This window comes from Lynx rufus, unplaced genomic scaffold, assembly GCF_022079265.1.
Source record: "Lynx rufus isolate CCGP_SWC_20201006 ecotype Redwood Valley unplaced genomic scaffold, mLynRuf1.p SCAF_4, whole genome shotgun sequence".
Lineage (NCBI taxonomy): Eukaryota > Metazoa > Chordata > Mammalia > Carnivora > Felidae > Lynx > Lynx rufus.
In genome coordinates, this window is record NW_025814856.1 from 2,654,048 (window position 1) to 2,669,371 (window position 15,324).

At 64.2% G+C, this 15,324-nt stretch overlaps 1 protein-coding gene across 9 annotated transcripts in view; it reads left to right on the forward strand.

Annotated features, from left to right (window-relative positions):
* The window catches only part of KDM4B (lysine demethylase 4B), a 135,715-nt gene that overhangs the window by 55,369 nt on the left and 65,022 nt on the right, over positions 1–15,324 (forward strand). For all 9 annotated transcript variants that reach the window (XM_047095737.1, XM_047095738.1, XM_047095744.1 and 6 more), the window contains one exon: positions 1,806–1,999. In XM_047095737.1, the coding sequence (XP_046951693.1) occupies positions 1,806–1,999 (194 nt within the window). The remainder of the gene's footprint in view (positions 1–1,805; positions 2,000–15,324) is intronic.

Here is a 15,324-nt window from a genome sequence, read left to right on the forward strand (position 1 = left end):
GTCCTGGACAAGGAGGGTCCCTCTCCCTGGGACCCTGAGCTCATCCACTTGGCCCGGACCCCAAAGCATTGGCAAGCTTGTGAGGCCACGTGGCCAGGCCTGAGGGCAGAGTTGCGTGCACCCTTGGGTGTGGTGAGGGCCGGAGGACGGGGATTCCAGGGGCCCTGTGGGGCACACACACATTTAAAAAAAATTATCTGGGGCGCCTGGGTGGCGCAGTCGGTTAAGCGTCCGACTTCAGCCAGGTCACGATCTCGCAGTCCGTGAGTTCCAGCCCCGCGTCGGGCTCTGGGCTGATGGGTCAGAGCCTGGAGCCTGTTTCCGATTCTGTGTCTCCCTCTCTCTCTGCCCCTCCCCCGTTCATGCTCTGTGTCTCTCTGTCCCAAAAAAAAAAATAAAATAAACGTTGAAAAAAAATTTTTTTTTAAAATTATCATTATTATTTTTTACATTTACGTCCAAGTTACTTAGCATATAGCGCAATAACGGTTTCAGGAGTAGAATCCCGTGATTCGTCCTCTACGTATAACACCCAGTGCTCATGCCAACAAGCGTCTTCCTTAATGCCCCTCATCCTTTTAGCCCATCCCCCTGCCCACGACCTCTCCAGCAGCCCTCAGTTCTGTATATTTAAGAGTCTCTTATGTTCTGTCCCCCTCCCTGTTTTAATACTATTTTTGCTTCCCTTGCCTTAGGTTTATCTGTTTGGTATCTTATACTCCTTATATGAGTGAGGTCATATGATATTTGTGTTTCTCTAATTTTGCTTAGCATAATACTCTCTGGTTGCATCCACATTGTTGCAAATGGCAAGAATTCATTCTTTTTGATTGCTGAGTAGTATTCCATTCTGTGTGTGTGTGCGTGTGTGTGTGCCACGTCTTCTTTGTCCATTCATCCATTGATGGACATTTGGGCTCTTTGTTTGGCTGTTGTTGATGTTTATAAACACGGGGAGCATGTGTCCCTTCAACACAGCACACCTGTATCCCGCGGGTAAATGCCTAGAAGTGCGATTGCTGGGTCGTAGGGTAGTTCTATTTTCAGTTTTTTGAGGAACCTCCAGACTGGTTTCCAGAGTGGCTGCACCAGCTTGCATTCCCACCAGCAATGCAAAAGAGAGCCTCTCTCTCCGCATCCTCACCAGCATCTGTTGTTGCCTGAGTTGTTGATTTTAGCCATTTTGACAGGTGTGAGGTGGTATCTCATTGTGGTTTTGATTGTATTTCCCTGATGAGTGACATGGAGCGTTTTTTCACGTGTGTGTTCACAATTTGGATGTCTTCTTTGGAGAAGTGTCTATTCTCAGCACGGCTTTCACCTCCCATGATTTTTTTTTTTTAATATTTTTAATGTTTGTTTATTTTTGAGAGAGAGAGAGACACAGACAGAGTGCAGGAAGGGGCATAGAGAGAGGCAGACACAGAATCCGAAGCAGGCTCCAGGCTCTGAGCTGTCAGCACAGAGCCTGATGTGGGGCTCGAACCCACAAACCGTGAGATCATGACCTGAGCTGAAGTCAGACGCTCAACCAACTGAGCCGCTCAGGCGCCCCGTCGCCTCCCATGATTAACGCACAGCTCAGTGTGGAATCCCGAGAAAGTCCTGCCTGACTGCCTGGCCTGGGGCCGGTGTCTTGGGGGTTGCACACCCTGGGGCGGGTTCAGGGCCGACCGCTGGCGCTCGGGCCCTCTGCGGGGCCACGCCGTAGCCTCCCTGTGCTGCCGCCGGCGTCTGGGGGTGGCCGGGGCCCGGGGGTGGCTGGCCGCCAGCCGCACGCTCAACCGCGCGCGGGTCGCCCGCAGGACGTGGCCCAGTGGAACATCGGAAGCCTGCGGACCATCCTGGACATGGTGGAGCGCGAGTGCGGCACCATCATCGAGGGCGTCAACACCCCCTACCTGTACTTCGGCATGTGGAAGACCACCTTCGCCTGGCACACGGAGGACATGGACCTTTACAGCATCAACTACCTGCACTTCGGGGAGCCCAAGTCCTGGTGAGCGTCCACGGCGGCCGGGGCCGCGGGAGGGGCTGCGGATCGGCTCGTCCGGGGCACACGGGGCGGGGGTGCCTTTGGACGACCCCTCGGGGACACGGCTGGGCCCGTGGCCGGGCAGGCGGAAGCTGAGGGGCGTCTGGCCCTGTTGGCTCCAGGGGCAGTCTCGGTCGGTGACGAGGGGATGTGTGTCCCCAGAAACGAGCTTCCTGCCCCCTGCCCCCCCCAGAGCCTGTGGTTTGCTACCCGTGGAGACCATGGGGGCGGCATCCGCGAAGTGTCTGCTGTGCCGGGGGCTGTCCCTGGGGCCGCGGGCCTGGGGTGGGCGGCTGTGAGCACTGAGCCTCCCCTGGCCTCCCCACAGCGGCTCCAGGCCCCCTGCGGTCAGGGGCGCGGTGCACCCACTGGTTTGCCGGGCTGGCGTGGGCGTGCGCCCCGCGGGCCACTCTGTGGGCCGTGGGCCCTGCAGGCTGGGCCGAATATCCAGCGCGACCCGTGTTCCGGAATCTCCGAGCCGAGCGCCCCCTTCGCACCCACAGCCTCTGCTGCAGGACAGCCGGAGCCGCCTTCTGTGCAAGGCTGTCTTTGTTCACTGCTGTTTCCAGCAGAGATTTCTGAGCCGGGCTTTGCACCTCCCTGCCTCTTCCCAGCTGTCTCAGAAGGTTCTGTTATTCTGTTACAGTAATCATCACAGCTCAGAGGGAGCTGGGGGCGGAGGGGGGGGAGCCCCCCCGGGAGCAGAGCGTGGCACTCCGGAGCTCAGCCGAGTGCTTTTGTGTGTGGAGACGGAAGGGGTGGGAGGGGGGGTGCACAGCCCGGCTGGGGACCCAGGCAGACCCTGGCCGAGGTACCCCTTAACTTGGTGTCCCAGCTGACAGCTGAGCCCTGAGAGGCTGGGCCTGTGCCCAGAGGCATGGGGGGAGGCCACCCCCGGTCCTTTTAAGTGTCAGGGACGCCCCAGAGCCCTTGCCAAGGCGGGTGGGCGCAGGCGCTCTGAGCAGAAGGCTCAGACTCCGGCAGGAGGCCCCAGGGGGGAAGCCAGGCCTCCCGGTCCAGGTGTTGGCCGTGTGACCACCCTCTCCTGACCTCTGATGCTGGCACGGTGGAACCCCGGCCGTGCTGTCCGGCCGTGGGCTCCTGCCCCGACAGGGAAGGATGAGGAAGCGTTAGGGCTGAACGTGGCCTGGGCTCTGCGTGAGTTTCCCGGGGCGGCTCTAACCGATGACTGCTAGGAGCTTATCACGACACACGTGTGTTCTCTGACACTTTTGGAGGCCGGGAGTATGACCCTGGTCTCACCGGGCTACACCCAGGCGTGGGCAGGGCGGTTCCCACCCCCGTGCCCCAGGGAGGCCCGTCTCCCGCCTTTGCCGGCTTCAGGTGGCACCGATCCCTGGCCCCGCAGCCCCTCCTCTGTCCTCACGGCCAGCAGCGTGGGGTCTGCCCGTCTGTCTGCCTCTGAGCCTCTGCCTCCGTCCCGTGAGGACTCGTGAGGACGCTGGCCCCCTGGGAACTCAGGGTCACCCCCGCCTCTGGGGCCTCGACTTAATCCCGTCTGCCGAGTCCCTGTCCTGTGTGAGGCGACGTGCGTGCAGTTGTGGTGATTAAGGCGTGGACATCTTCGGGGCCTGCGGGCCACGGGCCCTCTGACCTGTGCCTTGTGCTGCATTGTGTTACCTCGGGGATTTGCTGGGATCCTGTTATGACTCCACGGGCTTCTTGTTTTCGATCCATTTACGTCTGTGGCATTCCGTGGCTTCGAATCCGCTGTTGAGCATTGCAGCCTCTGGTTGGGAGGCGTTTACCTTTCAGGGAAAACTTGCAGAGAGATGGGTGGGGTTGGTGATGTCCATTTCACAAAGGCCTGGATCTCACACCCCGCGTGGTCCTGAGCGTGTTAGTGGAGGCATTTCCTGGAGGGCGGCGTCACCCCTGGGCTGCCCAGGGGGTTACCTCGTCTCCTTCCCCCCCCCACCCCCCGTGGAGGCCCCGGCCCAGGCCCCCCTGTGGAGAGGGGCTGCCCTCTGCCCCCACCGCGGCGTGGGGCGTGAGGTGCTCTTTCCCCAGAGCCTCTGCCCGGCAGCCGGCGTCCTCTGCGTGGGCCGTGGCAGGCTGAGTGCAGACGAGCAGCCTTCTGGCTCCCCGTACAGATCCACAGGCTGGGGCTGTGTGCGCGTGTACGTGTGTGTGTTCGCATGTGAGTGTGAGGATGTGCGAGTGGTGTTTGTGAGCGTGCGTACGTGTACGTGAAAGTGTATCAGTGTGTTTGTACGTACGTGTTTGTGTGTGAAGGTACACGAGCATACGTGTTCGTGAGCATGGGTGTGTACGTGCGTGTGCATGAGTTCCGCGTGTGAGCGTGTGTACGTGTAAGTGTGCGGTCGTGTATTTGTGGCGTATGAGTGTGCGTGTGCCGCGGCCCGGCTCGCTGACACGATGGTTCCCGGTGCTGCAGGGGCGGGTGGAGGGGGGCGTCTCCGTCCTGACCCCGCGTGGCTCCCCCAAGCGCCACTAGATGGCGCCCCCACGCTTCCGCACTGGCTGCCGCTTCCCGCCGTGGAAATTTCCCAGGTTCTTTCATCCTTTTTATGGACTCCCGGACCCCGGCCCTGAGCGCTCCAGAGGCCCCTGGGACCAGCAGCAGGAGGAGAGCAAGGACTGCGGGGTGGGCAGTGGGAATGCTCAGCCCCCCAGCAGACGCCTGGGTTTTGGCCCGGGGCTACTAGCGAGAGGGATCAGAAAGGGAGAAAAAAGCCCTTAAAGCCCAGAACAAAACCAATAAAAGGAGCCACTGCTGAGTCCTGGCACGAGCTGGCCAGAGGCAGGTTGAGCGCTGAGCCATGGCCCTGCCTGAGGATGGGGTGGCCTTGCCTGACGTGGGGCGAAGCGTGGGGTGGGCAGCGCGGGTCACAGGGCGGTTGACTTGGGAAGTGGCCGGGGGAGCCCAGGGAGGCGGCTGGGCCGGGCCAGTCTCGAGAGGCGGGGGCTGGCTTCGAGGGAGACGAGGGGGCTCCGCGAGCTGTCGGTGGGTGGGAGCCGGCCCTGGAACATGGAGGGTAGCAGCCCCTGGCCGATGGGCAGCTGACAGGCAGGTCTGACGGACACCCGGCCCTGCACGCTCGCCCCCTGTCTCTAGCGGCTTGGTGTTCTCCAGGCCACAGCCCAGCATTCCATCCCCTGCCGTCCACCCCCCCCCAGCCCCTCCCCACCCCGTTTCCACCCCTTCGCCACAACCCAGTCCTGACAGCCCTAGGCAGCAGTCGGCGAGGCAGGCATTGGGCACAGCAGGAGTTTATCTCAGGGAAAGAATGTTCCGGAAGGAAGCTTGACCTTGGTCTTGGTTCTGGTCCTGAAGGGGGATAGATTGCACGTGGAGGTCCCTCGTGCTGACTAGGGGTGGCTGGCGGGCCGTGTGGGAGCCGGCTCCCGCGTCCCGTCCTCTGCCAAGCTCCCTATTCCCCCAGCCGGGGCAGCTCTGCTCAGTCACCATGCTGGCAGCCTTCCCGCCCTCCCCCCAGGACCAGGGTGCCGGCCCCAGATGCCGGCAGGGCGCCCCACACTCATACCAGCTACGTCTGCCGGTGCATCTCCCTGCCAGATGGGGGATCCCGTGAGGGCAGGGCCCTCTGTCTCCTCTGGGTCCCCAGCCCCCAGTCGGAGCCTGGCACAGAGAGGGGGCTCGGTGTTGGGGCCACGGTGGCCCCTTAGCCTCTTGGGAGTGCGGCGCGGCCCCCGTGGGAACCGGTCTTCCGGGCGAGATTCCTCTAGGCCACCCCAGACACCAGCCCGGGGGGTGGGCGCCGTGCCTCTGGTCCCCGGGCTGGTGGTCACGGAGCTCATCGGCCCCCAGGAGGGCGGCGCCCCTGCCCGGAGCACGAGGGTGGTGGGGAGTGGGGGGCGGGGGCTGCTCCCTGACACGTGGCTCCCAAGCACCTGTCTCCCTGATTGAGCCGCCCCGCTCGCGTCAGCAGCAGCTTAATTGCAACCGTTTCTGAGTATTCCGGTGGCATCTCTTGTAAGTGTCGCCGTCCTCAGGTTTACGGCGTCTTATGAGGCCTTTCTGGGTCTGTTGCTACTTTGGTAGTGATTTGTGTGTCACAGCGGCGGGAACAGCCTGGTGTCGGTAAAAGCACGGAATTGCTTCAAGAGGCCGGCATTAGGTAGTGCCGTCAGGCAGAGGGCTGAGAACATCCGCCGCGTTCGAGTGCTTCAAAACCCCCTTTGAGATGGGATTTAAATAGACCCGGCACTTGCAACCCCCTCCTGCCCGCCGGCCTCCCCGGGGCCCGGTCAGTCAGTGAGGCCAGAAGGGGTGGGTACGAGCCCGCGGGGGACGGCTGGGCCATTCGGCCCCGATTCGGGTGGTGCGGCCCGTGCCCGGGGGGTGGGGCGGCCCGGGGGCTCGGTGTCCAGAGAGGGGAGCCCGACGCCTGCCTTGGACCTGGGCCTTCCCGGAGCCCCTGGTGGCCGTTTAGCTGGAGGTGACGTCCCATGGCCTGTCCCGGGGCCCCTGCACCAGATGGGCCCCCGCAGCCATTCCCCGAATGATCTGGCCCCTGTGGGTCCCGAGGCTCGTCGGCTTGCAGGAGGGGCCCTGTGATACACCCAGCTGGCCCGTTTCTGTTTCGCAGATGCAGGCCCGCGCAGGGCACAGCGTTTCCGACAGCACTGCCTCCCGCCGCTCCCCTGCGCCCGTGGGGCGGGGTGGGGTGGGGGGGGGGAGTAGGTGGAGGATGTGCCTGCCAGAGGCCTACTCAGGGCCCCTGGGCGGGGACAGCTAGCGTTGGCCCCAGTGTTTGGGCCCCGACCGTGGCCTTCAGGCCTGTGACTCAGCAGCCTTCCCCGAGCGCGCGGGGCGCTGCCGCAGTTTCCCAGCTGCTTCCCCAGCGCCTCCCTCCTGCTCTCTTTGCCTGGGATGCGGTCTTTCGGGTCGTCCTCACGCGCCCCGGCGGGGAGCACGCGTCCTCAGAGCCGCACGCGTGTCGCGTTCACGCACGTCTGCGCACGCACGTGCTGTGTGCACACGCGTTCTCTCGTGCACGTGTGCGCGCGCCCGTGCGGCCTCCCTGCCCCGGGGGCTGGGGAGAGGGTCCCTCGGATTGTGCTCCCGCAAAGGGCACGGAGCCCCGCTGGCTCACGCATGGCCCCGGGTGCGGGTGCGACGAGCTAGCGGATCCTTCTAAGTAGCGTGTGGGGAGGAGTGGGGGGGGCGGGGCCAGAACTCCCCTTCTTCTCTGACCTTTCAGAAGCCCGAGAGAGCGGGGCACCGGGCGCGCTGAGAATTTTTCCTGTTGAGCAGCTGCCCCTAGTTTTCCTCTGGGATTTTCCCTCAGGGAGGTTTCTCAGGAGAGGGACTGGGCAGCTCTCCTTCTGCCACGGGGAAGCTTGGGTCCCAGCGGGCACGGCTGTGGCTGCCCGCGTGCGCGTTCGTGCGTGAGTGTGTGCACGTGTGTGCATTTGAGGACACGTGCTCCCTGCACGAGAGGGCACAAGGGGGGGGGAGGGCGTTGTGGGCGCGGGTGCGGGTTGGCTTCCACGTTACCTGCTCTGTGGCTGCAGCTTGGGTGAGAGGCGGGGCGGAGGTGCGGGGTCCCAGGTTGGTGGCTCTGTTGCCCAGGGAGGCGGGGCAAGGCTCTTGGGGGAAGGGGGCCGCTGGGCTGCTCCCTTGCCCTCTGGCTGTGTGCCTCCCTGCCTCCCTCCCGGCTGTCCCCGGACCTGGCTGCAGGTGGCGCTGCTGGACCACGGTGCCCGGCCAGTGCGCCCCCTGCCTGGTCCCCAGGGAGCGGGACTGGGAAGTTGGGGGCGTGTGGTGGTTGATGGAGCCTCGGGAAGACGCCGTGGGCAGCAGCCTTGGTGGCCGATGGTGGAGAGTGCTGGCCCCTGGGTGCGGGGGGGGCGCCTGGAGGGGCCTTAGAGACTTCATGGCTTCTGAGAGCCTGGCTCAGTGGGGACCGGGGGTCCCCGTTCCCTGACTCAGGCGCAGCCCTCATTCGGCAACAGGAGTAACTCCTCCCAGCCGCCTGGCTCTGGCCCGCGAGAGGCTCCGTGGTGGCCGGGAGGGCTCGGCCTGCCGCCAACGTGGATGGAAATTGGTAGGAGCCTGACGGCTTCACAGATTGGTTTTAATAACTCAGCTTCCCAACGCTGTGTCCTGTCACCCGGACGCGTAGCAGAAGCGAAATAGATGCTCTCCATCCCCCCTCCCTCACCCCGGGCCAAACCCCCATTTGGGCATCTGGGGACGTAGCCCCTCCCCCCTCCCCCCACGGGCAGCTCGGTGTGACCCGGTGCGGGGCAGGGGGAGGGGGGGCTGGATGGAAAAGAGCCACCAGGATGCCGGAAGGAAGGCAGCTCTGTCTGTGCCTTGTTAGCAGCTGGGGAGCCCGCCAGGCTCCTCTTTCCCTAGCCCCGGGTCCCGCGTGTGTGAGAGTGACAGAAACAGGCACGGAAGGAGGGTTTTAGAGCAGGAAGGTCCCCCGAGAGCAGATCCGCACCGAGGCTGGAGGCGTCAGAGCCCCGTTGATGAAAAGGTAATAGACGAGGGGGCGGGCGGGTCCCTGAGCGCGTCAGCATGCCGGGGTGGGGAGCGGCTGCCCCCCCAGCATGCCTAAATCTGATGCGGCGCGGCCCGGGCCTGCAGCCGGAGTCCGTCCGTGGCCCACACGGCCTTGCCCCAAACAGGCCACTGGGGAAGTTTCACGACGGGGCCCCCTTCTGCCGGAACGTGGCTGCTGTCCCAGGTGGCCGAGTGAGGCCCCGAGAGTGCTGAGTGGGACCAACTGAGGCCCGTCTTCCCGGCCCGTGGGTTCTGGGTCAGAACCTCTGCTGCCTCTCGCTGGGCTTGCCGCGGCCCTCGGCTTCCCTGTTGGAGGCACGGGGCCTTGGGCAGGCGGGGAGAGCCTTCTTGGTCCCCCTTCCGGAAGCTCCTCCTTGAATGGTGACCACGACCAGGGCAACGGCACTGATCGCCCTTCATTCCGTTTGTGCCTGAGCTGTGTGCCCTCTGTGTCCTTGCACGATGCACGCGCGTGTGCTGGGCTTCAGAGCCAAAAGTCCCGCCTCCCGGACCCTCCCCCCCCCCCCCCCCCCAGTGGGCAGCCTGCCGTGTCCGGTCACCCTAGGGCGTGCAGATGTGTGTGCGTGTGGCCGGAGGACCTGGCGCCCCAGGAGGTCGCTAAGGGCCACCTCAACAGCCACGGGGAGGGGTTCTCGGCTGGAGCCTGGCATCAGGCCGCCGGCACGGCGTTGGGACCGGTGGTTTGGCCCCATGACCAGGAGGGCCTGTGCGAGGGAGAGCTTGTGGGAGGAGAGCCGTGTTAGGCCCCGCCTGGGTCCCCGCCCTGGCTTTAGGGAGCCCTCGGCCCAGCTCGGTCAGAACCACGCTTTCGGTCGCGACGCCGCCGGCCCAGGCTTTCTGTTCGCCCGGGTGTGCGGCGAACCTAAAACCGAGAGCTGGTCTCGGCGTCGGCACGTTGACCCCTGAGGCCGCGGAGAGCCGTGCGTCTCAAGCCGGGGCGCCGGGTGGCGTCAGGCTGCGAGGACGGGAGCCCGCTGTAGACGACCACAGCGGGTACCGGGGGCGCTTCTGGAGGAGTTTGCCCGGCATGGCACAGCGCACTGCGACTCCCACGGCGCGGCGTTTGTCCGACTCGCTTCCTCCTCGCAGCCTCACTCGCCCTGAAGCCTCACGGCCTGTCGCGGCTCCGGCAGCACCTGACAGCGTGTCGCTCTGTCGCTCGGGCTGGACCAGGGGTCGCGGGAGGCCCGGCGCGTTTCGGGGCGCCCTCCCGGGGGCTGCGCTCGGCCTGCGGCGGGGCCCACGCCCGCGGCCCGGCCCCTGCGTCTCGCGGCCCGCCGGCGGGGACGGGCACAGTCGGCGTTGAGCAGGGATCGCGCGGCGATTTTAACGTCGCGCGAAGCAGAGGAGGGTCGGCCTTCCGCGAAGGAAAAATCTCGCCACACGCTCTCCTCGAAAGGCCGGTGAGAGCCAGCGGGGGCTCTGCCGGTTCCGCGGACGGCCTGACGCATCGCCGCGAGCCCCTGGGCAGCGGGCGACATTGCGGAATGGGGCCCCTGGTGGGGGCGGCGGGAGGCCCTGTGTCGGAGCCCCCGCCCCTGGGCGAACGTGCCACTGCGGGGCGCTCTCTGTCTGTTTCCTCTTTCGGTGGCATATTTTGTTAGAAAAAGACCAGCTTTTAGAGCCGTTCCGGTTTTATGGAGACACCGAGGAGAAAGTCCAAGCGCTCCCCCCGCCCCGCGCTGTTCCCCCGCTGGGACCTCCCGTCAGGCTGGAGCATTGGTCACGGTTAATGGACCAACGTTGATCCGTTCTTCATAAGCAAAGCCCACGCTTAGGTCCTAAGCGTCCCAGGCGCCCACGTGACGTGGACTCGGCCGTCTCCTTGGGCTCCTCTGGGCTGTGGAGGCTTCTCCGACTTCCCTCGGTTTTGATGCCCTGTGACGGTTTCGAGGAGGCCCCGGGCAGGGTTTTCTAGAAGGCCCTTCCTTGGGTGTGTCTGCGGCTTTTCTCGTAGTGAGACTGGGGTGATGGGTTTAGGGAGGAGGACCCCCCGAGTGAAGCGCCCTCCCCCTGACACCACCCCGGGGGTGCGTGCGGTCACCGCGGTGTTGGCCTTGGTCCCCTGGCTGAGGTGGGCTATCCAGTGTCTCCAGTGTAAGTGCCCTCCCTTTCCTGTTCCCATGATGTCCTATCTGAAGTGTACTCTTGGAAGGAAGGAAGGAGGGACACAGGAAGGGAGGAAGTTTCCAATATCGGAAAAGGGAATGGGGGGGCGCCTGGGTGGCTCAGTTGGTGGGGCGGCAGACTTCATCTCGGGTCGTGATCTCGCCGCCAGTGAGTTCGAGCCCCGCGTCAGGCTCTGTGCTGACGGCTTGGAGCCTGGAGCCTGCTTGGGATTCTGTGTCTCCCTCTCTCTGTGATCCTCCCCTGCCCACGCTCTGTCTCCCTCTGTCTCTAAGAAATAAATAAACGTTAAAAAACAATTAAAAAAAAAAAAGGGAAGAGTGAGCGGAACAGCCTCGTGCCCCGTGCACGCAGTGGACGGACGTGAGCATCTTGGCACACTCCTGTCGGGGGGTTTTCATCTCTCTTTTCCCTCCTTCCCTCAAGTCGAGGTGGCTTTGGTTTTCTGTTGCTGCACGAGTGGGCTCATGGCCTGCACTGATTTGCTCACGGTTCTGTAGGTTCTGTGGGCCAGCTGGGTCCTCGGTTCAAGGTCACAGAGGCTGGAGTCCTTGCCGGCTGCTAGCTCTGGGCTATCGGCATCTAGAGGTCACTCAGAACTTGCCATGTGTCCCCTCCCCACCCCCGGCCCCCATCTTCAGGCTAGCATGGGATCCTCTCTTGAAGAAGGGCCCTGCCCCTTGTGAGGGCTCACCTGCTTAGGTCAGGCCCACCCGAGGTAATTTCCCTGTTTTAGGGTGTCCTGATGTGGGACCTTAATTAGAACAGCAAAAATCTGGCACACTAGGACCAAGGGCAATTAATTGCAAGCAGGGGGCAGAAGACTTAGGGGCATCTGAGAATCGCGTCTGCTATAAAGAATTTGTTGTGAAATATAACGCAGTACAAAAGTGTGCAAAATGTGTATGCGACCCGAAGATGCGTATTTACGTGCCGTGTACCGAATGACTGTGCGGCCTGCCCCTGTGTAACCTCCCCCCCACTGCCCACCCCCTACCCCACCTTTGCAGCCCCCTCCCCACCCAGAGCGGATGACTGCCCTCAGGACCGTCCTCCTCCTGACCTGACGGGTCCTTTCCCTACGTGTGTCTGTGGCCCCGGGCAGCGTGCCGGGTGTTGGCTGGATTTGAACTCCACACAGATGGACCTATTTGTCCTCGTGTTTGTGCTCGGGGTTTGTGAGGAAGACACCCCCGTTACGTGAACCGGTGGCTTATTCGTTTTTATGTGCTGTGGGACTCCGCCTCCACCTGTCTGTCCGTCCATCGGTTCACTGTCGACGGGCGTTGGGGCTGTTTCCGCCCTGGCCAGCTGCACCCGCCGCGTTAGTGTTGTTACCTGATGCCTGGGCACGGTGTCCGTGACTGCACACGAGGACGTCCTGAGACATCCCGACAGCAGTGGCCGTGGCGATGCTTCCCGTGTGCCAGGCTGCGCTCCGAGAGCCTGCCCGTCTTGCTGCAGCCCTGAGCTGCCCTCCTCGCGGGTGAGGCCCAGGCTGGCCGGGCCCCAGCTCAGAGCTGCGGAGCTCCCAGATGGAGGGGCTGTGGTCGAGCCCCCTTTCCTCACCGCTGCTCCCCTCGCCCCTCAGAGGGTCTCCCTGAGAATCGGGAGTGGTGGCGGGTTCTGGGAGCAGGTGGCCGGGCGGTCGCTCGGCCTTGGGGACAGGGTGTGTCCCGGGTGGCAAAGGTGGCCCGGACCTGAAGGTGTGGGAGGGGAAGGACTCTGACGGAATCCCCAGCACTGTCACTGAATCAACCTGAGCCGAAGCGGAACCTGTCAGGTTCCCGTGGGAGACGGAGACAGGATGGCGGGGACCCAGGCTGGCCGACGGCGTGGCTTCCACAGAGGTCACGCAGCTGTCCGGGTGGGGCGTGAGGGTGTGGGGGGTGTATTCCAGAAATGTCGACGGGTGGCCACAGGATACCACGGCTTCTCCCGTCTCACTGGCTGGCGCCTGGTCACGTGGCTGCACTTTCGGCCGGAAAGCCTGAGAAACATCGTTCAGGTCCCTGTCCGGCGGGGGAGGGGGGTGGTCTGGGGGAGGACGGCGGGGAAAGGAGAGGGCTAGATGAGTCAGTTCACGTCCTCACCGAGTGCCCGCTCTGGGTCCAGCATGAACCCGGGATCGACGCCACCCGTCAGGACAGGAGCTGATGGCGTGGCCCCAAGCCCCCAGAGCAGGGCCAGGCGTGGTGGTGGCAGGAAGTCCGCAGGACTGAGGGCTGAGGCCTGTAGGAAGAGACGCAGCCCGGCAGCCCGTGGAGAGGGCCCCGCTGGAGGGCGGGCGGACGGCCGGGCCAGGGGCGTGGGGCTGGAGGGCAGGCGGGCGAGAGGGTTCGTCCAGGCAGCCACATCCCAGCAAGGTTCCTCTGGCCCAGAGGATGCATCAGCTGGGGGGCGGGCCCAGGCCGCGACATGGGGGCTTTGGGCCGGCAGGTGTCCCCACTGGGTGTTCCCGTCTTCTGTCTGCCGGCCGCTCGAGGGCCCAGACGTCGCTGGCCTGTCCCACGTCCCCACTGGCTTGGTCTGGCAGGAGCAGATGGGCCTTCCCTCACTTCAGAGTCTTTTGTTCAGAGTCGCAAACAGCAGCGGCAGGCTTGTGCTGAGGGAGGCGGGGTTTCTGCTGTAGGCGGCCCGAGTTCCGGCTCCCGGGCCCGGGGCGCCAGGTGAGTCCCCTCTCTGCCCACCACTCCAGGAAACCGTCGGTTCTTCTCTTCAAACTGTCGTCGCTGAGCGCCTCCCACCCCGCAGTGTTCGGATCAGGAGCCCACTGAGCCTGTGGGTGTGGGCGGGGTCCCCTCCCGCCACCCGGGGCGGGAGGGGGGACGGCCTTCCTGGCCAGGATTCGCTTTCCCCGCCTGTTAGCTAGACGAGCCATCAGAGATTCGGGGTCTGCACACAGGGCTGGTTTCCATGGCAAATTTCTATCATGCCAGCAGGGTTGCAGTGGGCAGATTTCAGCTCCTCTGAAAGGGAGATTCCTGCAAATCTGCGGGCAAGGAGAGAGTCTTTGTCAACTTGGCTCAAAACTCCGGCTAGGAGCGTGCTCCCCCTTCCCGGCACGGCAGCAGGAGGTGGGGAGCTCAGGGCCCCCTGTGGCCCGTCCTGCGGTCGCCAGGGGCCCCGCCGTCTGCGGGTGTGTGTTTGACGAAGGCACACACGTCCAGGGCGTCGGAAATCACTTCGACAGACCTCAGCCTCCCCGCGTTGATGATGTCCCGGCTGCTCGCGGCCCGTGGAGAGAGCCAGACTCCAGCCACCTTCCCAGGTCCGACCCAGCTTGTCGCCGTGTCCTGGTCTCGTGCCGGTACGGGGCCAGGGCGGCCGACATCGGCCTCATTCCCCTCGGCCGCGTCCCTCCGCGTCCTGTCCTTGTTCCCTCGCTTCAAACCGCCCGTGTGCAAACACCAGCGCGTTGGGGGGCCTCCCCACTGCCGACGCGCCTCCGGCCGGAGGAGTTTGGGGGCCGTGGGTGTGGGTGCAGCGGGAGGCCACCTCCGGCTCGGCTCACTTTACGAGCGGACGTTCAGAGCGGTGCTCCGAGGGGGAGCCGGGGGTGCTCTGCGTTGGCCCCGCGTCCCCGCACCTCAGTCTCCCTTCTGGGCTCCACTCTCCGGCCTGCCGTTCAGAGCCTCACCTGAGAAGCCCCCACCCCCTTTAAAACATCAAAAACACGCACGTGCCTTGGCAGTTTCAGTCCCGTCATACGACAAAAATAATTCCCGGGTCTAAAACGAACCGGGGCTTGGGATCAGATGCCTCCACTTCAGCATTTAACGGCAGGCTCGACACCACTCGCCTCGGAAGTCGGTTCCCTGGTTAACGCGGGCTGGCCGTGTGTGAGCCGGCCGGGGTCTCGGCTTCCCTGGCTCCCCCGGGGTGGGCTGGGAGCATCTGGGGGCCCACGGCCCCGGGAGAGGCCTCGGCGAGCCCTCCCGCCTGCAGCACACCCTTGTCTCCCGCATCGGCGCCGCGGGCATCCCATCGGAGACGCCCTGTTTACTCTGTCTCCTGCGTGCGTCTCAATAAAAACGTCATTATTTGAAATCCTTGACACTGCTCGCACCAGGTACCGAATTCCATCGCCTTTTGTCCCGTAAAACGATCCATTAAAGATAAACCCACCGTGACTCAATGAGGTTCCTTCCTGGGAACAAGCCACCCTGGTCCTCTGCTGATCCTATCTCCCCGGCATGTGTTTGTGCTCGTCCTACAAAGGGGCTGCAGCGCCAGGACAAATGAGGGAGGCTGCCTCGCTGCCGAACGAGGCTCCTTGGAAGTCGAGATGGGACAGTTCCAGCCGCTCGCTCAGGGAGGGGCTGTGCAGTCCGGGCTGAGCTCCCTGGTGCAGCGGAGACCAGCTGGGGCTGCACGGGAGCCCCCCCCGGGCCCAGAGCCCCCGCTCAGGGGCTGCTCAGGGACTTGCACGTGTACCCTTTCTGTCCTGAGTGTCCGGGACAGGGTCCTCGTGCCCCTCCGTCCCTGCGTCAGCCCCCTGCAACCAGTGTCCCCGTCCAGGTAGCCTGGGCCGCTACCAGGGCTTCTCCCTCCCATCCTAGCAGGCACGGGGACCCCAGGCTATCCGTCCCTAAAGGCCCTTTGCACGTCTTCCGCCTGT